The sequence below is a fragment of the Anastrepha ludens genome, chromosome 6, assembly GCF_028408465.1.
Source record: "Anastrepha ludens isolate Willacy chromosome 6, idAnaLude1.1, whole genome shotgun sequence".
Classification (NCBI taxonomy): domain Eukaryota; kingdom Metazoa; phylum Arthropoda; class Insecta; order Diptera; family Tephritidae; genus Anastrepha; species Anastrepha ludens.
In genome coordinates, this window is record NC_071502.1 from 94,670,743 (window position 1) to 94,698,040 (window position 27,298).

General features: G+C 31.8%; 1 protein-coding gene across 2 annotated transcripts in view; it reads left to right on the forward strand.

The window, feature by feature from the left end:
• The window catches only part of LOC128865693 (rho guanine nucleotide exchange factor 25), a 113,582-nt gene that overhangs the window by 2,240 nt on the left and 84,044 nt on the right, over nucleotides 1-27,298 (forward strand). Inside the window, exons 2-3 of one of the 2 annotated variants that reach the window (XM_054105960.1) lie at nucleotides 14,275-14,427; nucleotides 14,802-15,135. In XM_054105960.1, the coding sequence (XP_053961935.1) occupies nucleotides 14,275-14,427; nucleotides 14,802-15,135 (487 nt within the window). The remainder of the gene's footprint in view (nucleotides 1-14,274; nucleotides 14,428-14,801; nucleotides 15,136-27,298) is intronic. The other variant, XM_054105961.1, reaches the window with a different exon arrangement.

Here is a 27,298-nt window from a genome sequence, read left to right on the forward strand (position 1 = left end):
TTTTTTTTCTCAGCCGCTTGAGCAAAATACAAAATTGGCGCAGTCGGTAGGATCCTTTAAAAAGTAAAAGGATCCAGTGAACGAATTACGTGCGGTGAATAAACAAAATTTTTATAACACCCAAACCCTAATCCTGCGAATCCGTAGCCAACTCAGGAGTTGACCGGACCCTCCAGGGTATAACTTAATATACGTATAATTTAACTAACATAAAAAGGTGCAGTGCAGTGAACACTTATTAAAGTAGACACCACTAACATAAAAAGTGCAGTGCAGTGAACACTTATTAAAGTAGACACCACTAACATAAAAAGTGCAGTGCTGTGAACACTTATTAAAGTAGACACCACCAACATAAAAACAAAGGGAACCATCAGCTTAGCAAACAAGCTAGCTGATAAACCAACAATCAAAAATTAGGCAAGCCAGGCAGAAGGAATTCGATAAGAGAAGGATGGAGCAGGCCCAACAGGAAATGGCACCAGCAGATCTAGTAGAGCAGCTCGCACGAAGGGAGCAACAACTCGAGCAGCTTAGATTGGCCTATCTAGATCTTCAACAACAGCAGCAAGCACAACAACAACCGCAAGAAAATGCAGCTTCAAATTTGGTTCTACAACAACAGATAGAGCACATCTATAGAAATATATCACATCTACCAACGTTTACTGGAGTAGGTCAGGTGACCATTAATTCATTCATGAGCAATGTGGAATATCTTCTTTCAACAAAAAGGAGACATCCTAGCAGCCGGTGGAGAAATAATGCCAGCCTTACTGTAAGTTTTAGATAAGCGAAAAATAAGTAAGAAATCTTGTAGAAATAATTAAAGACATTTTTTTTGTGCATAAATTCAGAAAAATCTTAAATCTCCTGCATAAATTGAGAAAAATCTAAGTGTGTGAAAATAATTGAAAAAAGTAGAGTCAAATTTCAAAAGCTCGATTGTTAAATTTAGTAGCGAAGTAGAAAAAATTTTTATGAGCCAAGCAACATCCATGAGAGAATAATTAAATTGAATAAATTAATATTGAAATAATAAATTATGAAATTAAATTGAAAAAATAATAGTGAGTAAGAGCTAAATATTTCGTAAACTATTTTTTTGAGCCAATTAAAAGAAGGAAAAATCCATGAAAGAGTAATTAAATTGAATAAAGTAATAGTGAGATAATAAATTAAGAAATTAAATTGAAAAAAAATAATAGTGAATAAGAGCTAAATATTCTGTAAACTATTTTTTATAAGCCAATTAAAAGAAGGAAATTTCAAGAGGCCTCCACAGGTAGGAAACCCCAGGCCAAATGTCAGCCAAAATCGCTTGACTCAACCTGGGCAATATCTAAGGGAAACTATCAACGAAATTATGTAGGACAAAGTTATTTTAGACAGAATACTGAACAGGCACGAAATAATAATAATAATAATGATAATTATAATAATTCAGGACGATTTAGAATTCAAAATAATAGGGATAATAACCCATCAGGCAACTTCCAGCGTTTCGGGCAGGTAGGACACCCTAGGCCAAATTTCAATCAAAATAGATGGAATCAACCTAGGCAAAACCTAAACGAACCCATGGACGTTGATAATATAGAACGTTATGGTATACACAATATCCAGAGGGTCGGGCAGGTAGGACACCCTAGGCCATGTTTCAGCCAAAATCGCTTGGAACAACCTAGGCAAAACCTAAACGCACCCATGGAATCCAGAAATGATGTACAAAATACAAAGGAAAGGATATATCGCCAAGACACCAACGATGGATACTCAAACTAGGAGAGTACGATTTCGAAGTAGACTATATAAAAGGTAGAGAGAACAAAGTAGCGGATTTTCTCAGTAGAATAGAAAAAAGTGAAGATAATATTTTAAAATATGAAGATGAAGACAGTTCCAATAGCATAAACCTAATTTCGCTCGATGGGGAGGAAGACAACGTAAGCATGGCAACAGTACATTCAGCAGAGGAGAATTTGGGTGATCATTTTTTTTATAAAAGAAGAAATCGTGAATAAATATAAAACTCAAATAATCTTAACGAATAATAAAACAGAAGAATATAAAGAAATACATGGGAAGAGAATAATTTTTATTGCAGAGAGTGATTTTGAACAAATGGGAGAAATTTTCGGAAGATATATTTCAAAAGGGAAAATAGGGATATTTTCGGAACTATCCGAACACAACTATAATATAGTACAAGAGAAGCTTATAGATATGTATTCAAACGATAGCCAGATTAATTTTACTAAGTGCACCATGAGAGCACAGGACATTGAAACTGAAGTGGAAGCAGTAAAACAAATATCACTGTATCATGTAAGAGAGAGTATGCACTCTGGCATACAAGAAACTTATAATAAAATCAAAAATATAATATATTTTCCAAAACTCATGGAACTCATCCAAGTGGTAATTAATCAATGTGACATTTGCCAACAAGTAAAGTATGAACGACATCCGATTAAAAATAAATTTCATTACACAGAAACTCCTTCAGATAAAAACCAAATCATACATATGGATACATACGTAATCAAAGGATTTACCTTTTTGACGACCATAGATAAATTTTCGAAATTTGGCGCAGCGTATCCATTGAATGACAGAAATCATATGACTATAATAGAAAAACTAGAAGAGCATATCACTAAAATAGGAAAACCAGATAAAATAATAGCAGACAATGAATTTAAGACAATAAGGATAAGGGAATTTCTAACAGAACAAGGAATCGAATTACATTTATCTAAGCCCAACAGCCATACAGGAAATGCCGATATAGAAAGATTTCATAATACGATGGCAGAAAAGTTTAGGATTTTGTACCAAACTAATAAAAATTTACCTATCCAACAACTAATTCAACGAACAATCAGAAATTATAACGAAAGGTATCATTCAAGTATTAAATGTGCACCAAAAGACGTTCAAGAAGGACGTTTAGATCTAGGAAAAATTAAACAAAATTTAGAAGAATGCAAAAGAAAGAAAATTGATAAACTTAATTTAAAAAGAGAGGACTATAAAGAAAAAAGACGTGAGGGATTCATAAAGAACTACAAAGCGGTTAGGCACAAAGAACAACCTAAATATAAAAAAGGACTGTTAAAAAATATTCATCCATGCAACATTAAACGACCTTTAAAATTTACAGACATGGATCATGATGATAGCAATAATACTAACGATACGACAATGTAAAGGTATAATGACTTGGACGGAACTAACGGAACAAACCGGATTTATAGATTTACAAATTAGAAACCAAGAAATACCCACAGATAGTGACATAGTACTACACATGATTGACGTTTACAAACTAGAAACTATTATCAACGAAATGACGGACAATATAGTATTAATGAAATTAGAAAATAAAGAGACACTACAACGAGAGTTGTTAGACATAAGGAATAAGTTACTAACGCTCATGCCAGTAAAAACTAGAAATAAACGCGGACTAATTAATGCAATAGGTAGTATGTCAAAATGGTTTTTTGGTACAATGGACGAAGACGATAGACAAAATATACAAACGCACTTTTTACAGACGAATGACACAATGAACCAACAAATCAAAATAAACAATTATTTCAGTTCAGCTATAGAGCATCTCAAAGAAATCGTTAAAAGTGATAGAGTAAAAATTGAAAAAGAACTTAATTCTATTAATAAATTTATGTATGACGAATATAAACAAAATTTATACTTAGACCAGTATACAAAGATTCAGTTATTAAAAAGTAAAATTGAGCAAATACAAGAAAATGTTGTATCAGCCAAATATGGAATATTACACCCAAATATTTTAACTAGTGAAGAAATAGTTAAATATAATATTGATTATAATAAGCTTAAGTATCTACAATTAGGCACAGCCATTTTAAATAACACCTATCTAATATTCGGCATTAAAATACCTAAAAACTTTGAATATGTAAAAATAAGAAAGGTTATTCCAATACCTAATAAAGAAAATAATGAAATAGAAGCAAAAATAGAAGAAATATTCATTTATGCAAATAAAACTTTATTATTTGAAGAAAATAAATCTTTAAAAAGATTGAAACGAAGTAAACACTGCATATTAAAACAAAACTGTCACCTCACCAGAAATAAGGATCTTGAAATTCTAGCCATAGACGTAAAAACGATTATTGTTAAAAATGCTGTAAATTTACAAATGAATCAAACATGTAATAAAGAGAAACCAATTATGAACGGAAACTATATCATAAGATATAATAATTGTTCAATTAAAATTAGTGACTACTATTTTTCAAATTATATCGAAAACATAGAAGAAAATATTGAAAGTGTAAAATATGAAGACATTCGGAACTTTACAAAAAAAATTAAATTCGATGAAATATTGGAGGAAAATAGATCAAATGTAGAAAACATTTTTAAATTGAAAATTCATAGTAAAATCTCACATATCTGCAATGTACTAAGCATTATTATAATTCTAATAACTGTCATTGTTGTCATCAATAAACACAAACGTATAACTATTAAATTAAATAAAAGAATTCAGGAGAATTCTAATCTAAAGGGGGGAGAAGTTACATATTCAATTTCAAATATAAATTCACATTGTAAAACAGACGAAATTGATGAGTGTGTAAATAAAATAATGAACAATAAGTAAAAGTAATTGGAAACGCATTTCCTGTTTTGCAACAGTTTGACTTACCTGAAAAAGCGTGGGACAGGAAATGCGGAATAAGGTATTGACAACAATTTGTAAAATTAAATATTAAATGCAGAATAAGCAAATACATATGTACGTTAGTTTAAGTCTAAATGTAATAATTGAAATTATAATAAATCAGTTGTTGAGAAGCCCTTCAAGCAAAAAGTTGTCTTTGTTCTTTCATTTTATTTTTTTTCTCAGCCGCTTGAGCAAAATACAAAATTCGCGCGCTCCTTTCCTTTTCTGTTTGTAGGCGTATTTCAGCTGTCTAATTCATAAATGTCAAATTTGACTGCAAAAATTTAAAAAAAATCTTTCCATAAGGTGATTAATTTTGCGCCACCTCGTTGAAATACATTTTATCAACTAATTTTATTTTTAAGTGGCTCAGTGGCTTTGGCTTTGGCTTATCAAAAACTTATAATAATAGTTTAGTGCATTAATACAATATCTTTTTTCATTAAAACAATTTTTTGCTTACTGTTTTTTTTTTTTAATTTTTCTTGCAAAAAAAATGATCTTATTAAAATGATCTTACATTTTTATTTTTATTTCAAAATGGCACTTTTTAATTTTATTTTCTTAAAAAACTTGAACAAAAACTTAAAACATTCCACTTAATTGCATTTAAAGATAAAATTTAAAAAAAAAAAAATTGTTTAAAAAAAACGACATATTTCAAAAGCTTTGGAGCCAAAAATCTAATTTCTCAAGTTCTCATGTCCCAGTTTTATAAAAATTAAAACATTTTAATTAATAAATTAAAAAAAAGCGACATATTTCAAAAATATTATTTTTCATTAAAACATTTTTTTGCTTACTGTTCAATTTTTTTTAATTTCCTTCTAAAAAAATCATCTTATTAAAATGATCTTTGTTGGTTGGTTGGTTTAAGGGTGACCCCGCATCGGAGTACCACATAGACCGCAAGTTGGGTCCGTTGTGTTGCCCTAGAGCTCATTCTTTTAAATGATTTCCCCACCTAACCGAGATTTTTATTGTAGATTTTGGTCAAAGATATTAATTCGTTTCGAGAATTTGATGAGAGATTCGATTTTCAGGTGCGAGAGTACTGAAAGATTGTCAATTGTTGGAGAGCCTAGAAGAGCGAATCGACTTCTGGCTAGACCGGGACAACTGCACAGCAAATGTCTGCTCGATACTTCCTCATCTTCGTCTTCGCAGTATCTGCACAGGTCGTTTTGAGGAACCCCGAGCCGACGTGCGTGAGTGCCCAAAAGGCAGTGGCCGGTGATAAGAGATATTATATGCCTTAGTTCGTGTTTCGAAAGACTTAAAAGGGTTTTTGTCTGTTTCAGATTGTAGGATGGCCAGATTTGTCTGGTCGTAAATGATCTTAAATTTTTTTTTATTATTTCAAAATGGCACTTTTTAATGGATTAAATTTGAACTTTTCGTGGAATTAAAAATTTAAAAATCCAAAAAATTTAATAACTTAAAAACTATAAAACTGTATGTTGTAATTTTTAGATTTTAAAATTTTTTAAAATTAAATTTTGAATTATATATTATTTTAGTGAAACTCTTTTAGAGAAATTGGAAAGTTAAAACTATAAAACATTAAAATCGATGATTAATTAACTTAACAATTCTAAAATTTAAAGTTTTAGGTTCCAAATTCTTTATTTCTTTCTAAATTACGTTTTGAGTTATGTTTAACTTTGGAACAAGCAAATACTAAATTTAAGGGGGAGCCTGCTTCAAAAAATCGATTCTTTTGTGGATTTTTTTGGGAAGGAAAGAAATATTCGATTGAAACGAAACTTTCTGGTTTTATTGTTATATATTTCAACAGTCTTACCAAATTTTTTCTTTAAAATATATGCCATATTATGCCTGGTACAAGCATTTTGCCGAGGCGCCTCGATTGTGCATGTGTCGTGCGGCAGGTCGCAATTTTCATCTGAAACCAAAAACCCAAAAAGTTTTTTATTTTGGTATAGTATATCTTCTAGTTAAACCAAGAAAATTAAACAATAAGTGAGAAATTCAACAATTTTTCGCTAATTAAAAAAAAATTAATTCTTTTTGAAACACAAATTCACTTCAGATGGTTTAAAAAGTGAGTTAATCATAACTTTCTTAAGGTTTTTTAGGTTCAACTAGAAGAGAATTTAATTCCGAATACAATCAATGTTATCTCGTTTCGATAGGACGTTTAACTTTTCCCCTATCTTTCCCGCCAATTAGGAAAAATCGTAAAAATAAAAAACCGAAAAATCGCACTTCGAGCGATCCGGCCGCTCGTATACCTGCTCGACGCTTGCTCACAATTTCTTCTGTAACTCCGAAAATATTTTGAATTTGCTTCTGAAATTTTGAGGACACATTCTTGGATAGTTTGGGAAGACATTTATGCAAAACAAAAAAATCGATTTTTTCAAGCCTCTAAAGCAGGCTCCCCCCTTAAATACGTTTCATATTTTTTGATATTTCAATATGTATTCAATCAATATTCGGTATGGCACCTTTTAATTGATTAAAGTTTAATTTTTAATGAAACTTTGAATTTGGGATATAAATAATGTAAAAAAAATTTTAAATTCTAAAATTTGAAGCGTTAATTTAGAAATTTTGCAATTTTTTTAATTTTTTCCACAAAATTTTTAATCTGATCTTAATCTGGTGAAATTATTTTATTGAAATTTAATATGAACGTTTGAAAACTTAAAAATCGAGATATTAATTGCTTAAAAATTCTAAAACTTAAAGTTTGAATTTTGAAATTTTTTAAATGCATTATTTTTTTAGACTAAATTACAGAGACTATGAGGCTCAAAAGACCAAGAGGGCGATTTACAAGTCTCAAATATATCTATCTAAGGACGTTTTAAGAAAAGTTGATATTAGTTCCATGCTAAGTTATGTTAAAAAATATGTTATGACGCTTTCGAATAACATTTTAAGGGGGCAGATACCTGTAAACGGCCATATTTCCCCTGCTTTTCATTAAAATTATTTAAAGTGAAGAAATCAATATATTTTTTCCAAATTGGCATACAGTTTATTTAAACATTAAAATAATATAAAATTTTTCCGTTTATTTTAATCATTTAAAATGGCGGATGTACACTCAATTCTTCCAGGAAGGTCCCAGCGGGGCTTCTCAATCAGCGGGCATTGCAGCATCGGCGTCAGTGACCTGAATAGAAAAAACCAAAAATGTTTTTGTTTTTTCATGTCTTAATTTCTATATGAATTAAACAAAAATGAAAAAAAAAATCGGGTAATAAAATGCTTACAAAAATGGGGTAAATTTTCCTACTATTTTTGCTTCGAAAAAATTATTTTTTCAAAAAAATTTCGAAAACTTGTAAATTCACATAGAAATAAATATCATAAAAAAGATGTGTGCGAAATTTCAGAGAGATCGTTCAATAACTTTTCGAGTTATCGTGTACGCCAGTTCGAAAAATATAGTTTTGAGAAAAACGCGCTTAAAGTTTAAATACATGAAAATTTAATGATTTTTGTGTCTTACCTATCAATCAGCAATTCCAGCGCCATATAATTGTCCTTCTGAAGCCCCGTAGAACTCATTCTGTTTTTATTAGTTGCTGTTGACGCGCTTTACGACCTTCTTTGGTGGCTAATGAGCTGAGCCGATTTCCTTGAATCACTTTCTTTTCATCCAGTTTTTCGGCGCAAGATTTATATTGTCGGCCAATTATTATATTTGAGGAGTTCATTGTTTCTAAAATCGATGTATACTCTTCATTGAATATTCCAGCAGCAATGTATGAGACCATTTCAATAATTTTTGAGCCCGAATGTAGGTGTTTTGGAGCGAGACGCCAAACGGTAGAGTTGAAACTCTCATTTGCGTGTGACCACCCAAACATCTTTCGAGCAATTCATCTCGTGATAAATCTTAATATATGGGCCCTACGTGCTGCTGAATATCTAGATGTAGAGATGTATAGTGGGTGATTAAAATTTTCTCCAGAGGCTTTAGCTTTTTGCCATTTGCACCAGCTGTCAGGACCAGGTGGACAGTACTCACGGCCTGGCTTGCCATTCGTGGAGCACAAATGATAATAGGTGGCATTACAGCTTTTTTCCTATTCTCTGCTCATACAAATTTTCAATAATGGACAGGTAGAAAGGTGAAGAGATTCAAGAGACAGGTAACAAGTCGGCAACGTAACCAAACCTCTCCCAGCGCTCGAACGCAAAGAATAGAGTCGTCACGGTTGACGATCTTAAATTTACGTTCTAAAAATTTGTTGACAAATTCTTGAAGGATTATATTAACATTTTATAAAAAAAAAAAAAAAATTTCGAAATCTTACAGCTATCTGTCCCTTAAACACAGGAAGGAAATTTTATTGGAAAAAAAAATTTTTTTGGAAAACAAATTTTTTTGAAATATTTTCTTTTGTTTTTCATAATTTAAAAATTATAGACCGAAATACTCCAAATAATCTGGAAACTAGTTGCTTAACGAAAATGAAAATATTCGGCTCCTGTTGCTAAAAAAAAATCACAATTTGAGCTAAAAAGAAAAATCGTAAACCATGACTTGACTCAGGTGTGGTTTAAGCAAAACAGCGAAGAAAAGAAAAAAGGAGTTCGGATTAAAACAAAAATAAAATCCAAAACTATGATAACTGCAATTCAAGTGAATCGTGTTAAGGCATTTTTAAATAATAAATAAATAAACGTGAAATTTAAATTTGTTACAAAAAAAGTTAAAGTGGAATGAAAATGGAATCGAAATGTGCTAAAAAATAGGCGAAGTGAAAATTTAACTATAAAGAAAACAGAAATGTTTTAAATCATATATTTTTAATGAATATACGCAACAATTAAAAGACAATAAAAAAAACTCTTTTAATTGAACAAAAATTCAAATTCGTACTCAAATGAAAAAAATTGAAATTGGCAGAAAGTTATGTTATAAGTTAATGTAGGTTGGAAGAGTAGAAAATTCGGAGTAAATTGAACAAGTAAAAAATGTTCGGAAGTGTTGTTGTTTTAACAATAAATTTTTTTTAATAAATTAACAAATTTAAATAATTAATAAATTTACATAAATTCTTACATTAAAACTAGTGAATCCACATTTATATAACCATAGAAATTAAAAAAACAAAACTGGTATGAGTGCCGGTGAGAAGTGAGAATAAATTGTAATAATATGTAATAGAAATAAAAAAATCGTGAAAATGCAAATTCTTTATACATTTTGTTTAATAAAAATAAATTAACAAAAGAGTTTCTTTTTCTCCAGTTAAAAATCAATATTTGAAAAAATAACAAAACAGCATTTAAAAAAGCATGAGTAACAGCCAGCTTAAATTTAAACAGCCTGGCTCTTGAAATACGAACCGTTATTGCTATAACAAGAACCACGAGCACAAGGAAGAAGTGAGAGTAAGAGTGGAATTAGAGTGAGGTTAAAATGAAAGTGAGAACAAAACAGTTGGTTGTGGTCTCAGCTGTTGAATAACTAAACAATAACAATGTTTTGTTGTTAAAGAGCCATCCAAACTAAAAGAACCGTATAACTCCCTCCCTTCTATGTAAATTCCCCTTAAGAAGTGTTAAAGTGCAGCGCAAAGTGCGATTAAGCGAAATGTTTCAACAACTGAGTCATAGATTTATTGTTCTTTGCTGTTAAGTGTATAATTAAGACTTTCAGCTGATAAGATAACTTTTCTTCTGTGTACGTCTAATCTTTTTTCTCCGCTTGCATAACGGCAGTGTTTTTAATTTTTTTGGTTGAAGTAAACCTGCATTTTCTTATTGTATACATTCGTGCTTTCTTCTTGCGTTTCGTAATTCATGGTTTGATAATCAGTGGTGTACACCTCGCCGTGCATTGATTATGGAATATCGTTCATTACCGACATGCATATATTTTCATACATACATATGCATGCATATTTTTAATTTTATTAAACCTTGTGAGAACTTTTATTTTTTTGTTTGTTTATTTATTTATTTGTTTAAGTCTATGATTATACGAACCTTGAAAAATTAGATTTCTCCCTTCTAAAGCTTTTGTCGCTTTTTTATGAAAATAATTTTTCTAATTTTTAGAAACTGGGACATGAGAGCTTGAGAAATTAGATTCTTGCCTTCAAAGCTTTTGAAATGTGTCGTGTTTTTTGAACATTTTTTTTTGTTAATTTTATCTTTGAATCCAATTATGTAGAATGTTTTAAGTTTTTGTTTAAATTTTTTAAGAATATACATATCATATTTTGTATATGAATGTATGTATGTGTGTATGTATTTATGTATTTTACTCTACTTGCAAAAAAGTTTAAACGAATTTAAATTTTTTCTTTGAAGAAAAGTTTAGGCAGAATTATTTTTCAGCATTTTTGCAACAAATTATTTCGTATTTTTACAAAAAAAATATCTTGAATTTTAAATTATTAAAATTATAATTGAAAATTAAAAAAAAAATTATTTACTATAAAAGTTGTTTACCAATTTTCAACGAAAAAAGGGCTTACATTTTTTATTTTGGCATGAAAATTAAGTTGGTAAGTAACCTATGAATTTCTTTTCACTCAAAATATTTTTTTTTGGTTTGTTTTCTATAATAATCAAAATCAAAGTAATATTTATTAATAATTTTGTGTTCGACCCTTTAGTTTTTTGTTTACTTTTTTGACGAAAATTAAAACTAAAATTAATTTAAAAAATAAAATGTTATTAAAAATTAAAATTTTTTTCGCATAAAAGGTATAGGTGTATTTTCGAAAATCCGGGTTTTGAGCTAAATTATTGTATCTAATTTTAATTTTTAAACTTTTCATATATAATTAAAATAGTTTGAAATTACCTTTAATTTAAAAATGTTTTTTTCTTCATTCAAAAGAATTTCTTTTCTACATAGATACTTCCAATCTATTAGATTAGGTTAGGCTAGTCAGGTTGCTTGTCTAAGATAAGACACTCGGTGGCCCTAAGGCCCATTGTGATACCTGTATTTTATTTCCCCTAACTAAGTTGCTTAAACCTCTTAGATATTTTTAAGCAGGTAACAATCTATTAAAAAATTTCAAAATTTTTCCAGTTATAAATTTTAATTTTCCTTTTTGAAATTAACTTTTTAAGAAAATCTAATTTTTTTTTCTAATTTTCAACTCTTTTGTATATAATTTACATTTTTTAAACCAGCCTTTTAATGAAACTGATTTCTTTTTTGTTTATTTTTATATAATCGTATTTGTCCTTAACATGTTTTTTAAATTTTCACTTATAAAAAAGTTTTTCTAAAAATATATAATATTTTTAATATAATACAATATATAAAATATACGTTTTCTTTCGAATTGATGTAAAAGTAACTGAAATTTACATTGCAATAATGGAAGACTGTAAACGAATTTAAGCAAACTTTGAAATAATTTTTTTTAAATTAAACTGCAAATTAATTTCAAAAATCCAAAAAAAAAGAACATTATTACAGTATTTGGTTGGTTATTTCTTCTAAAATAGTAACATTTTAATAAAAACAATTGTTTAATTAGAAGTTCTTAAAAATTAAACATTTTTAATACAATTTTTTATAAAGTTTTTCTTTATTCATATAATTTCTAAATTATTTGGCATTAACTCATCGTTTGCTTTCTAATAAAAATTTTTTGATTTTTTATGAATTATTTTTTATTAAAACCCATATTTTAATAAAAAATTAAAACCGGTTTGTAATTAGTAAGCGTAATTGGAATAAATATTAAAATTAATTTTATAAAATTAAAAATAAGTCCATTTTAATTTGTATAAAGAAATTTTTTTCTGCGAGATGTTTCAACTTGTTTTTTTTTTTTAATAAATTTGTATAAAATTTTATTTAAATTTTTATAAAATTTTTATTTATTCATTTAATTTTGTATACATTTTATATTTGAATTTTAAATACATTTTTTATGCATTTTTTTTATTTTAGATTCATTTTTTCCTAATGAAAATATTTCGCATAATTTTGTATAAATTTTATATTTTATATTTAAATTTTAAATCAATTTTTTATGAAAATATTTTTTTTTTCAATTTTAGACTCATTTTTTTCTTACGAAAATATTTTGTATAAATTTTATATTTTATATTTTAATTTTAAATCAATTTTTTTATGAAAATACGTTTCTTTTTATTTTAGATTCGTTTTTTTCCTTATGAAAATATTTCACATAATTTTGTATACATTTTATATGTTATATTTCAATTTTAAATCAATTTTTTTTATGAAAATATTTTTTTTTTTTTAATTTTAGATTCATTTTTTTCCTACAAAAATACTTGGTATAAATTTTATATTTTATATTTGAATTTTAAGTCAATTGTTTTTATGAAAATATTGTTTTTTTTTTCAATTTTAGATTCATGTTTTTCCTTATGAAAATATTTTGTATAAATTTTATATTTTATATTTCAAATTTAAATCAATTTTTTATGAATTTTTTTTTTGTTTTAGATTCATTTTTTGCCTTATGAAAATATTTTGTATAAATTTTATATTCTATATTTCAATTTTAAATCATTTTTTTATGAAAAACATTTTTTATTTTAATTTTAGATTCATAAATTCATAAACTTAATATTTTTTATTTCAATTTTAAATCAATTTTTTTATGAAAATATGTTTTTTTTGGTTTTAGATTCATTTTTTCCGTATGAAAATATTTTTTTTTATTTTTTGGTAGTTAATACATTCGCAAAGCAAATTGTTTGCAAAGAAAGAAGCAACTAAACTAAAAAATTAATTTTTAAAACAATTTTTATTTACCAATTTAATTTTTTTTATATTTTATAAGCCAAGGTAAGCTTATTTTTGTTAATTTAAAATTCTTTTTTTTTTTTTTTGTAAATATTTTTTTGTTTTATTTTATATAATTTTTTTCTTCTGAAAATAGTTTTTAATAATTATTTGAGCATTAAATATCTGTACATTCCATTTTTTTAACTAATTTCATAAAATTGAATGCATTTTCCCCTAAAATTTTGCATAATTAAAATACAGGTATGTATTTTGAATTAATTTCTGTGGAATGTAGCAATTAAAACTTTTTTATTTTGAAAATCTAAAAAAAAAAATTTCTTAATTTTTATGTATTTTTTATTTATTTAATTTTTTTATTTTTATTTATCATATTTTTTAAATTTTGAATACAGTTTTCTTTGTAAAGTTTAAGTTATTAAAAAACTTGAGCCCCATGAGAAATAATTGAGCTTAAACTTACATATACATTCATTAACTGTTTATACTTTTTTATTACAATTTACCCATTTCGCGTAATTTCATGTTAAATTTTGTTTTTGCAATTTCAATATTATTAGGAAAGCCCCAGGCGATAGTTATTATCACTGATTATTACTATTTACTTTCTAAGATTTTTCTGCCAAAAAGATTTTCCCCACAAATTTAAATAATAATATATATTAATACATACATGCATATACACATATACATATACTACACATATACATAAACGCATACATAAATCCATACATCTCTTCTTTTCCCCAATCTGTTGTTTTTTAATATTTCTTGTGCCTATGTCGTGTGCCTTTGTTTTGTATTCCAGCTCTATAACAATTGTACCCTCAGCGCCGGTGTGTTCACCATCGCCTCCCTCATCTGCACGTAATTCCATCAATCTATTATACAACAACAATGGCAACAATCACACCATCATTCCACATACGCCCTTTCTGCCCGAAATACTCAGCGATGAATAGTAAGTGTTTGTTTGTGTTTGTATTTGTATTTGTTGTTATTCGCTTTAGTGAGTGTGGGTGTGTGTACAGCTTCATTTTGTTTTGTTTACATTCAAATATTAAATGTTATGAATTAATTGAATTGATTTGAATCATTACATAATTGCCTTGTTTGGGGGTAAATGTAATTTTATTAATTGGAATGTGTGAAGAATTCAAAATACGAGGATCAATAAATTCAAAAAATAAATATAGTTCTTAGATGCTAGATAAAAATCGGCGCACATTTATTGTAATTTAGTGCAGAATTAAAGCAAACAAAAATACCTGAAGTTTATTCTAATAAAATTGCCTTTAACCGGTCATACATTTCTCTCCCTTCCGCCTTCAACAGTCACGAGGATGAAGATACACTTTCGCTGGAGAATCTCTTTCCCTGCGATCAGAGTGAAATTTACGCTTCGAAGAAGATCAGTTTCATCATTGATGAGCTGATACAGACTGAAGTGAATTATGTGAATAATTTGCGCAAAGGTCTTAAGAATTATGGCGAGGCGCATGCGCGTGCGGATGCACCCGAGGCATTGAAAGGTGCCGACAATCGCCTGCGACTACTCGGCAATGTTGAGGATATTCTGAAGCTACATGAAGAACAGATTTTACCGCTAATGTTGCGCAATCAACGGGACTTGAAGTCGATGTTCGATGAGTTTGCGGCGTACTTTGATGTGAGTATGAATTTTTGAAATCAATTTGCTTTAATCAAAAATGCAGGCACGTATGAATTTGTATATAAATACATATATGGAAATTTTATATATTATTAGTATTAAATTTGAATGGGAAATACATAATTACAGTATCGGTTAAAGAACCCAACTGGCGCTATTTTCGAAATTTCGAGTTTGAAACTTTTTTTAAATGCCTCTACCGCTTATAGAACGTGACAGCACCACATAATTTTATTATTACTATTGAATGTGTAGCAAGTACTAGTATTGCGACCTAAGCAGCTTTTTTGCGCTGAGCTTTAAAAATAAACTCACCTGAAAAATCTGAGGCTACCAGACAACTGAGTACTTTGGAGGCGGTCGTCGTCTAAAAGTTGTGAAGCATTTCTCCACCCTTAGCTTATTTAGAGAGCCAAGTACTTTGAGGGGTATCATGCTTCAAATTCGGGTGGAGAGTATTGACATGGAGACATTAGTCTCTCTCCAATGTGTATGAGTGTATGGCTTATGATAAGATACGTTCTCGCATTTGCTAACCTGCAGCGTCTAGTCAGAGTGCTAAGAGTCGTTATATTCCTGCACCTTCTGTATTCTAGAAATTGTTGAGTTACCCTCTGAGAAAGAGTCATGAAACTCTTTGTTTGCATTTTTTTCTTTTTTGGCTTGCGCAGCTGGGGACAAATTTACTCAAAAAAGGTATAGACCATTTAGACGTTGCTGAAGAGTAAGTTTTGCAGTCATCCACAAAAATTGTTGTCATTTTATGTAATACTAAGACCTTTCTAATAGCCATCGCCTCTCGGCAGGCAACGACAAACCTCCGAGTGTATTTCTGCCATGAAAAAGCTACTCATTAAAAAATATCATACATACATATATTACGATTCGGAGTCGGCTTAAAAACAGTAGATCGCTCCCTTTGTGGAACACCATCAAAACGTACACCACAAATAGGAGGAGGAGCTCGACCAAACACCCAATAGAGAATGTAAGGCCTTCATTATATACTCAGGTTCCTTTGCTCTTCCATGCAGATGCTCATGAGCACAGATTTCGATTGCAAAAAATTTCCCCTGGAATATGATTGAGCCCACTAGTGGGTTTTTTTGAAACTAAGGTACGAACAAGTTTGCTTCGAGTACTCCCATCCAAACTTCGGGTTCTTGTCGCTTTACAGCTATTCATTTCAAAAATTATTAGTTTCATGGGCTTTCTGCAGGAGAAATCTGATAGTTTGATACCCGAGCATCTAGAGATAATATATATATATATATAATTAGCACAATATATTGATAAATTAGCACAAAATTGGAGTGGTTCTATATATATGTTGAGTGCTTTCTAGTCCCGGAAATATGAGCGTTTATTGCACCTTTCGTATTGTCTTATCGCTGACCAGAGGATAGAGGCTTTAACAAAGTGCTTCATAGTAGTTTCTTTATAATATTTACATTGAGTCAGTTCGAATTGTGAATTCACTTGCGATCGAGCGCCTAGAAGAAAAGGTGTAAGATATGTAAGATTTGGTAATGATGAGGTGGAAAGAGAAATAAGGAAATGGCAGTAGTTATATTATTAAGGAATACTTTATAAGCGAAGAATGGATAATTTGGTACTTGACGATGCCTAACATCAGAATTTTTGCAATAAAGTAGAAAACCATAGAAAACAAATTTTTTGTGCTATTCATATCTGTTCTAACTAATCCCTTTAAGATAATCTCTAAGTTAACCGAGATACATATTCCCACCACTTCCTTTGGATCATTTTGGAAGCAAATAATGAGATTTTTGATTTGTTTTTTGCCTTTTTTTAGAAGTTTGGTGTACGAAAAACTTGAATAACTCAACCAAATTTCAATCGATGTAAACTTGTGTGGTACCACTAAGGTATTTTTCTCGCTTTTCGTTTTTATGAAAATTAACTCACTCACTTTATCCCGAAAGTATCATAATTCTGATTCCCCAGTGATGGTTTCGCTTGGTTTTAACAGTTCATAATAAATAACACTAACTGAGTCCCACCAAATACATAGCATAACCTTCGCAGCGTTAATATTCGGCTGAGGCGACGACGTAGAAGCATGACCAGATCGTCCCCATAACTTTCTTTTCTTTGGATTGCTGTAATGAATCCATTTTTCATCACCCGTCCCGATGCAATGAAGAAACCCCTTCCTTTTTTGCCGTTGGAGCAGTTGTTCACAGGCGAAAAAACGAAAAACGACGTTTAACATCCCTTGGTTTTAACTCATAAGGAAACCAAATCCCCTGTTCTGAATCATTCCCAAAGCATGCAATCGCTCGGAAATGAATTGGCGAGTAAGTCCTAATACTGAAGCAAGCCCTTCTTGCGTTTGACACGGATAATCATTGAGTAAAGCCTCCAATTCAGCGTCTTCGCAGGTTTTTGGCCTTCCTTTACGCGGACGGTCGTCTTTGAAAACGCCTTTGAAGCGACGGAACCAATCTCGGCACGTTGCCAGCATCTCCATAAACTTTTTGTAGCTCTCGATGCGCTTCAGCCGTCGTTTTTTTGGAATAAAAGAGCAAAATCAACACTTCCCGCAAATGACGATTATTCGGCATAAAATCAGACCTTTTCCCCAAATCAAAATCACTAATGTGTCGAAGCAGTTTGTTTACCATATGTCTAAGCTTGATTTATGACGTTTAGGTTATGTTAGAATCGACTAGCACACACAGCTGGCGGCATCTATTGACAAACAGCGGGAACTTAGCTGCGCACTAATTTTAATTCAATTTAAAAAAAAACTCAGTTTGCGGAGGTATTTTCAAATCAATCCACTCACATAAGTGTTAATAATATATTTTTCCGAAACAATTTTGCGAAAGTTTTAAAATGTAATAAATTTAAAAATTCCACTGAATAAACAGTGCCGATTTTTTTATGTATCTTTGTGTCCCTTAATGTAAACATATCTAAGTTGAGCTTCGACCGTCCACTCAGTCAAACAAACACACCTCTTAATTGGCCACATCTAAGCAAATAATCTTTGGCAATCAATCAAAATAATTTGTTCCTCCAACAGAAGGCAAATTTAGCCAGTAAGAAGTAAAGAGGTTTTACGCGAAAAAAAGCTTTTTTAATAACCCGTATTATACATACTTATGCATGTATATATTCGTATGTGTGTTCACCCTTTTACATGTTATTTCGCAACGAAATATAATCGACACTCTTAATGCGCCTAAAGAATTAACAGACAGCAGATGTCAATAAGAGACATGAAACGAAAATCCTTGAACTAATCAAGCAAAGTCAAACCGACAAAAGCTGGCTGAGCCGAAAAAGGCGTAAAGACAAGAAAAATAAAATCAAAATAAAGCCAAAATAAAAAATTGTTTGTTTGTTTATGTTTTTTTGGTTAAAAAACGAAAGAGGAAATTACTCACAAAAAATCTCTTTCAATGTTACATTTCAATAGAATGAAAAATTTATGAATGCACCATTCATAGATTCCTGGAACATAAATGAAATGCATTTAAAAAGTACTTAAAATAAGGAGTGTAAAAAATGAATAAAACATTAGAAAATAATGAATATACTTTTACAGCACTTATTGAAAAGTAAAAGCGGCTTGTCATGACGTCTTTGGCATATTTTAAGAAGCCACGCGTATTTTATTCAATTTTATTCATTGAAGTGCTACGCGCGTACTGAGTACTTTGTATGAGTAAAGAGTCTCCGGCTTTCACTTATATGGAATGGAGGATATGTTTCTTTGGTTAATAAAAAAAATTAAAGAAAAAAATTACGTAAAATAAATAAGTGGGCAATTCCATGTTATCTGATCCAAGTACTTGGACATTGTCGTCAATTCTTCTAAAAATATGTTTATTTGTAAAACTTTGGGGATACCCTACATGGAGAGGATGTTGAGGTGGCGCCTATTGTGCAAATTTGACAACACATTATACTATCCACTATCTGCTGAGCCAGCAAAATACCGCCCAATTACTTGCTTGAGCACGACATAAAAACTCTTGACGAAAATTATCGCTAATCGAATATATGAACACTGTGAAATCAACTGCATTTTATGTGAAGCACAGAAAGGTTGCAGGAAGCGCACAATGGGCTGTAAAGATCAGCTTATTATAGACACTGTAATCACAGGAGTAGCTCTGAGAAGAAGGCAGAATTTAAGCGTCGGGTTTATTGACTACAAAAAAGCTTTTGATTCAATGCCGCATGACTACCTATTAGAAATATTAAGAAAATACATAATCGATGCTGCCACTGTTGCCCTCTTGGGCCGCATAATGAGCAAGTGGAATACTAAACTGGTTTTAAATGGAACTGTTTCAAAACAGATTTCAATCAAACGTGGTATACTCCAAGGGGACGCCTTAAGCCCCCTATGGTTCTGCATTGGCCTCAACCTTCTTACACATAAGAAAAACCGCTTTACACTCAAGACAGAAATAAGAGAGCACACGTTCAACCATGGCGGCGAGGAGCTGGTAAGGTGCATGCATCAGCTTCTATGCAAAATATGGTCGGATGAAAGCATATCTACCGATTGGAATTTAAGTGTGCTCTGCCCAACCCATAAGAAGTGCGATCCTGCAATCTGTGCCAATTACCGCTGGATTAGTCTTCTAAATATCGCCTATAAGGTTCTAGCGAGCGTATTGTGTGAAAGGCGGCAGCCCACCGTCAACCAACTGATTGGGCCTTGTCAGTGTGGCTTCAGACCTGGAAAGTCTATCATCGACCATCGAAAGGAGAATCGACACACACCATCTTTTCGTCGATTTCTGAGCTGCATTCGACAGAACGGAAAGGAGTTACTTGTATGCCGCGAATTGTATGCTGAATTTGGTATCCCCACAAAACTAATACGGCTATGCAAGATGACATTGCTTAACACCAGCAGCGCCGTCAGAATTGGGAAGGACTTCTCTGAGCCGTTTGATACCAAACGCGGTTTCAGACAGGGTGACTCCCTGTCGTGTGGCTTCTTTAACCTGATGTTGGAGAGCATCGTACGAGTCGCAGAACTTAATCGCTCAGGCATAATATTTTATAAGAGCGTACAATTGTTGGCGTATGCCGATGAGATCGACATCATCGGCCTTAACAACCGCGCTGTTAGTTCTGCCGTCTCCAAACTGGATAAAGAGGCAAAGCGAATGGGTCTGGTGGTGAACGAGGACAAAACGAAGTACCTCCTGTCTTCAAACAAACAGTCGGCGCACTCGGGTATCGGCACCCACGTCACTGTAGACAGTTATAATTTCGAGGTTTTAAAAGACTTCGTTTATTTAGGAACCAGCATTAACACCGATAACAATTTCAGCCTTGAAATTCAACGTAGAATCTCTCTTGCCAACAAGTGCTACTTTGGACTAAGTAGGCAACTGATCAGCAAAGTCCTCTCTCGACGGACAAAACTAACACTCTACAAGGCTCTCATCATGCCCGTCCTAACGTATGGCGCAGAAGCTTGGACGATGACAACATCCGACGAAGCGACGCTTGGAGGGTTTGAGAGAAAGACTCTGCGTAAGATTTTTGGACATTTGCACGTTGGTAACGGCGAATATCGCAGGCGATGGAACGATGAGCTGTATGAGCTTTACGACGACTTAGGCATAGCGCAACGAATAAAAATCCAGCAGCTACGTTGGCTGAGGCGCTTTTGAAAGCTGTATTAAAAACGAGTCTGAACAGTGGAAATAAATGCAAGGCAAGCAATACCTGGGCCATACCTCTTTTGACATACTCGTTTAAAATAATAAAATGGTCTCAGACAGATATCCTTCGGGTTGAAAAGCTGATACGCACCACTTTTACTAAGTTCCAAAGCCATTACCATCAAAGCGTTGTGGAAAGAGTATCGCTTCCGCGAAACGTTGGTGGGAGAGGAATCATTAATATAGCGCGTCTAGACTTCTCACAAACGTCGAATCTACGTACATATTTTCTTAGCAGCGAGTCTCATCTATTTAAAGCTATCGCTATGGCAAATAATGGCTTTACCCCTCTCAGTTTGATGGAACAGGACTTCCCATTACCAGAGGAGGGGAAATTCCCAGCAGAAATGATCGCAGCATAGAAGGCAAAATAAATTCACGGTGCCCATCCCCATGATCTTGAAATGGCATGGACGCACAATCATCCAATTTGTGGTTAAAAAGAGGAAAATTATTTTCTGAAACAGAAGGTTTCGCAATCGCTATCCAGGACCGTTTTATCCCAACAAGGAATTTCCGAAGGTCGATATATGGCGATGCAATAGAAGATAGGTGCCGAAGGTGCGGCATTTATGGTGAAGCAATTGACCATGTAATTGCTGGATGTAACGTACTTGCCCCCCGTGAATATGGCATGAGACATAACAATATAGCAAAGATCCTCCGCCAACAACTTGCTATAAAACACGGGCTCTTACAAGAACAAGTCTTGTATTTTAAATATGAACCAAAGGCAAGATAAACAAAACAATCGAAGTAATCGATATAGCGGTGCCCCTTAATCGCACCATCCAAAGCGCATACTCCACCAAAGTATCGAAGTATGTAGCTTTGGCCATAGAACTTAAACGGATGTACAAAGCGAGGGAAGTGAATTTAATTCCAATAATTATATCTTCCACTGGATTAGTGCCTAAGCATTTAATAAATAACTTGAAGAAGTATGACTGCCAACACCTCTTAGAAGACATGCAGAAGTCGACCATACTGGACACATGTGCAATAGTTCGTAGACTTTCACATATTTAAGCAATAGTAATCGCATGGGCGTAGAACTTGGACTACGCTCCACCAGAGCACAATCCCTTGAAAATTTTATCCGAGATGTGTAATCTCCGGCAATATTCGAGATGGGTTAAGCTCAAATAAAAAAGTAAAAGAAAATAAAATAAAATAAAATAAAATAAAAGAAAATAAAATAAAATAAAATAAAGTAAAATAAAATAAAATAAAATAAAATAAAATAAAATAAAATAATAGGACTATCAATAAGTTCGTGCGGTTTTACAACAGATGGCGTAACTTGATTATTATTCCATCGATCCACATTTCCAAACATTCATTGGAGAGCTACTGTCGTAAGGCACAAACGTCAGTATAAGTTTTTTATTTGAAGCGTAAACAACAATATTTTTACCACACTTGAAAATGTCGAATTTCGTGCCAAATAATGTGTTTTTGCGGGGAATTCTTCTTCATTATTTTAATATGAAGAAAAAAGCAGCCGAAAGTCATCGTATCTTGGTGGAAGTTTATGGTGAGCATGCTCTATCTGAGCGAACGTGCCAGAAGTGGTTTGCACGCTTTAAAAGTGGTGATTTTGGCTTGGAAGACGAAGAACGCGAGGGTGCGCCGCCAAAGTTCATGGATACCGAATTGGAGGAATTGCTCGATCAAGATCCGGCTCAAACGCAAGAAGAGGTTGCAAAAACTTTGGGAGTTGATCAATCAACCATTTCCAAACGTTTAAAAGCCATGGGAATGATCCGAAAGGTAGGCCATTGGGTGCCGTATGAATTGAAGCCAAGAGACGTTGAACGCCGTTTTATGGCATGCGAACAACTGCTTCAACGGCACAAAAGAAAGGGTTTTTTGCATCGAATTGTGACTGGCGATGAAAAGTGGGTCCATTACGACAATCCAAAACGTCGGGCAACGTATGGATACCCTGGCCATGCTTCAACATCGACGTCGGCGCAGAATATTCATGGCCTGAAGGTTATGCTGTGTATCTGGTGGGACCAGCTGGGTGTTGTGTATTATGAGCTACTGAAACCGAATGAAACGATTACGGGGGATGTCTACCGACGACAATTGATGCGTTTGAGCCGAGCACTGCGAGAAAAACGGCCGCAATACGCCGATAGACGCGACAAAGTTATTTTGCAACATGACAATGCTCGGCCACATGTTGCACAAGTGGTCAAAACATACTTAGAAACGCTCAAATGGGATGTCCTACCCCACCCGCCGTATAGTCCAGACCTTGCGCCATCCGATTACTATCTCTTCCGATCGATGCAACATGGCCTGGCTGACCAGCACTTCCGTAATTACGATGAAGTCAAAAAATGGATCGATTCGTGGATTGCGGCAAAACCGACCGAATTTTTCACAAAGGGAATCCGTGAATTGCCAGAAAGATGGGAAAAAGTAGTAGTAAGCGATGGACAATATTTTGAATATTAAATTTGTAACCATTTTACGTCAATAAAGTTTCAAATTTCGAAAAAAAACCGCACGAACTTATTGATAGTCCTATTATAATATAATATAATATAATAAAATAAAAATGAAATAATAAAAATAAAAAAATTACAAAAAAAAATTAAATAAAAAAATAAAAATAAAACATCTAGACAGCATATAGGCATAGGGTCGAGGTTTAGAGACAAAGTTGTTAATTTTTTATTTTGAGCTTTAAAAAATTATATTCGCGGTGCCCAAGGTCCTAATTGGCTACTTTAAGTCTGCAATGCAAAAAAAAAACAAATTAAATAGTTCATGCGGCTGAAAAAAATTGCCCACTGCTTTGCACTGTATAAAAGTGTTTAAGCTATCAGAACAGAGCATCAGGAGCAATAGCTATAGATTTTTAAAAGCAACAAATATGACTCATATACAAAAAAAAAAATAATATATATATTATAATGACAAAAGATTAAAGAAATGAAAATAGATAATAAGCAATCGCAAAAACAAAAATGTACACATTTTATGCGCCCCGCGTCAAAATGATAGGAGGCCAACATTTGACAAATTTTTACTATTTTTATTTTTTTCTGAATTTTTTTTTAATTTTTGTAATAAAGTATAGCTCATTTTCTAATAGAAATCGTATGAATAGAATTTGCACAAAAATTAGAAAAATTTCACGAACTCTTCATCCCAATTCCTTGGTTTTTAGTAAGAATTTCTAAAAATTTTTTTTCTAGAAAGATTTTTGGTATGCAATTTTATAGCTTAATACATTTTATTTATATAAAGTGCAAGTTTGAAATTACTGCCGAAGTTGAAGTCGCATTGATTTTTTATAATTTCTTTGCCTGGTTTTTAATTAGAATTTTTATATTTCTAAAATTTCCAAATTCATTTTCCAGAAAGATTTTCGGTATGCATATTACATTTTATAACTATTTTATAATAAAATGCAAAGATTGAAGTTGCTAAAGAATTGCCTGATTTTTTAAATTTCTTTCTCAGACGGTCTTGCGCAGTTTCTCTATATAAAAAAAAATTTAACAGATTTCAATTTTTAGAGAATTACTATAACGTGAGACTCAGAGAATTTTCAGCAAATTCAAACTTACGGTTTTTTATGCTAAGCTGTAATAAGCTGTAAAACTGCATAACAAAAATTATTCTGGAAAAAAATTTTTTTTAATAAAAAACTGTGTAATTGGGTTGAAAAGTTTGTAGAATTTTTCTAATTTTTGCACAAAACTAGCAAATTGAATTTGCAGGGTTTTTGTAGCTGTACTTTAATACAAAAATAGCTAAAACTCAAAAAACAAAGAAAAAAATTGTCAAAATTAGTGAAAATATTGAAGTGCTACCATTTTGTCGCGGGGTGTATATACTTGTAAATTTTTATGAGTCAATAATATATGTGAATATATATGTGTGATACATGACAAACACATATACATAAGTATATACATGAGAGGTCATCAATGAGAACATTTTTTGTACTATGTTTTGCCAAGCTTCTCCTCCGATTCTAGTCCGGCGCTTTGCTGTTGCCATATAAATAGAGAGACCTCTAGTTTTATGCCGCCTCACAACGGCAACGAGATTTTGTGAGAGCTTCTCATCTAGAGGTTCTTCACAAAATTGCACTCAGGGGTGTGAGAAAAGAAATTTTGCTTTTTCCTGTCTACAGTGGCATCGAACCCAGTGCCAATTGAATGCTAGTCGTGACCAAAATCACTCAGCTATGGCAGCTGGTGTACGCCATAGATGATAACAGAACAGAAAAAAGCTGAAATAAATAAATTAAAATATTAAAAAATTAGCTGTCTGAAGTGTTGCCAATTTTTTTGCTGATTATTTTATATATTTTCATATTTTTTTTTATTTTTGCTTCAAATACACATACATGCATACACACAAATGAACATAAATTCATATGCATTCTCGCAAATTAACAAGTTTTCCCCTACCCTCCAGCCTGTCGTTCTATTATTCGTTTTTAATTTTTTTGTTTTCGATTTTTCTTGACTTGTGTCTTTTAATCTTTTGTGTAGCGTGCTTTGAAAATTTATGCATTTGTTAATAGTTTAAAATTAGGCACTTACGTACGTGCATGGTTGCAATTTTGCATATAAATTTATTTTGAAAATAAAGTGAAAATAAAAAATAAATTTAATTTAGATGATGAGGTACTTTGCAAATAAGCAGAACAAGCGGTAAGTGTAGTAGATCACTTTTACTATTTAAGATTTGGCATAAGCAACCAAATTAATCATTTTTTGTTATTTAGTCTCGGAATTTTAGTTCTCTCTTCACGACATTTTTCTAGTCTACTCTAATTAAAAGTAATGTTTATTATTTTGTAAGATAAAGATTTTTAAAAAATTAGTTCAATAATTCACTCAGTTTTATTTATTTTTACTTTTTAACATCTGGTGGCATTGCCCGCGATTGCAGGTGTTGTTGGTGTTCTTCTGCTTTCGGCAGTCAAATCTCTCTCTCGCTACTGCAGTGTTGCCTAGCTTTGGATATAAAAACGCACTAAAATGCCCATTTAAAGGAAATAAAACACCAAATTTTTATAGAATCACTTAAAGAACTTTGTATGCGTGACAAATTATCTTTAAAATGTGTATTTTTTAAATAAATGTGTTGTGGCTATGTACAATTAATTTTATGATTTTTTTGTTAAGCGAGACTATTTTGTTAAGGGAGCAACTTATTTGCTATATTTGAGGTTATGTAACTAGAGTTTCTGGTATTTTGTGACTTATTTTTACAATGAATACACCTCTTGATGCCCTATGTCCCACTAAGGATTGATGGCCGGAAGAAACGATTACACCTCTATGGATTAATCCGAATTCAAACGCCTTTTAAAATGTGTAAAAAGGTGTTCAATCTTAAGAAGAGTTGAGAGAGGGACATTTAATATTCTTGCATAACCTTAAAAGGAGCAAAAAAATAAATTCACACTTTCAAAATATCAAATTTTATAAGAACCGACTAATTTTGATTAACACTAAAAATTTTCTCAGAGTGGCCTTTTTTAACCTTCTTTTGTATAATAATACAGTTTTTTTTTAACTTAAAGTTTCGGTAGCTTTAAATTAAAAAAAAAGAAGCAAACACGCAACTTCGAAATTTTCGCATTTTCGATATAAAAAAGCACTAAATTTATTGCGAAGAGCAAATGGTTGGCAATACTGAACAACTTGGAAAAACGTGACGTCACGTACTCTCTGATGAGCGCAATCTTCTTTCTATCATTCTTGACTCATTCCGATACGTAAACCTCAAGCGTGTGGAACTTCATAGGCGCCAACAACAAAAACTAGCAGTCTACGAACTGCCTCTTTGACACTTCTGAGAGAGTGCCGATAATGGAGAGGTGTGTAGTTGGTATTTATCGATAAGGCTGCAAGTCGTGCATGTTGTTATGCCGGTATAGCAGAACTCATGAGAGTTTCCCCTTCACGATTTCAAAGAGCGACTTATGAGCTCACTAGAATAGAATAGAATAGAATTTTCTGCCAAGTGCAAACAATCAATATCTGAATATTTTTTCCTAAAAATTTAAATTATTGATTGTATTCACTTATTATTTTACTCGATAGAAATTCCATTTATATGTACAAATTTGACTATACAGTTTTCGAAAAAATAATAGCACGAGCTTTGACTGCTTGCCTTTGGTTGGCTTAGGCTAGGTTAGGTTGATCTGGTTGATTTCCAGTCATGCATAGACCGGTTCGGTCCAGAGGGATACCAAATGGAGGTCAATAGTTATGCATTTTGAAATAGTTCAGCCGCATGGTGTCTGATTCTATTGTGAATTAATGCTGAGATGTCCTCCAATCCGTCCAGCTGTGGTACACCCAAATATTTTAAATGTGTTTTGAATAAAGCAGGATATCCGCACAGGAGTTGCTTCACATACCAATAAAATACAATACCATCCAATT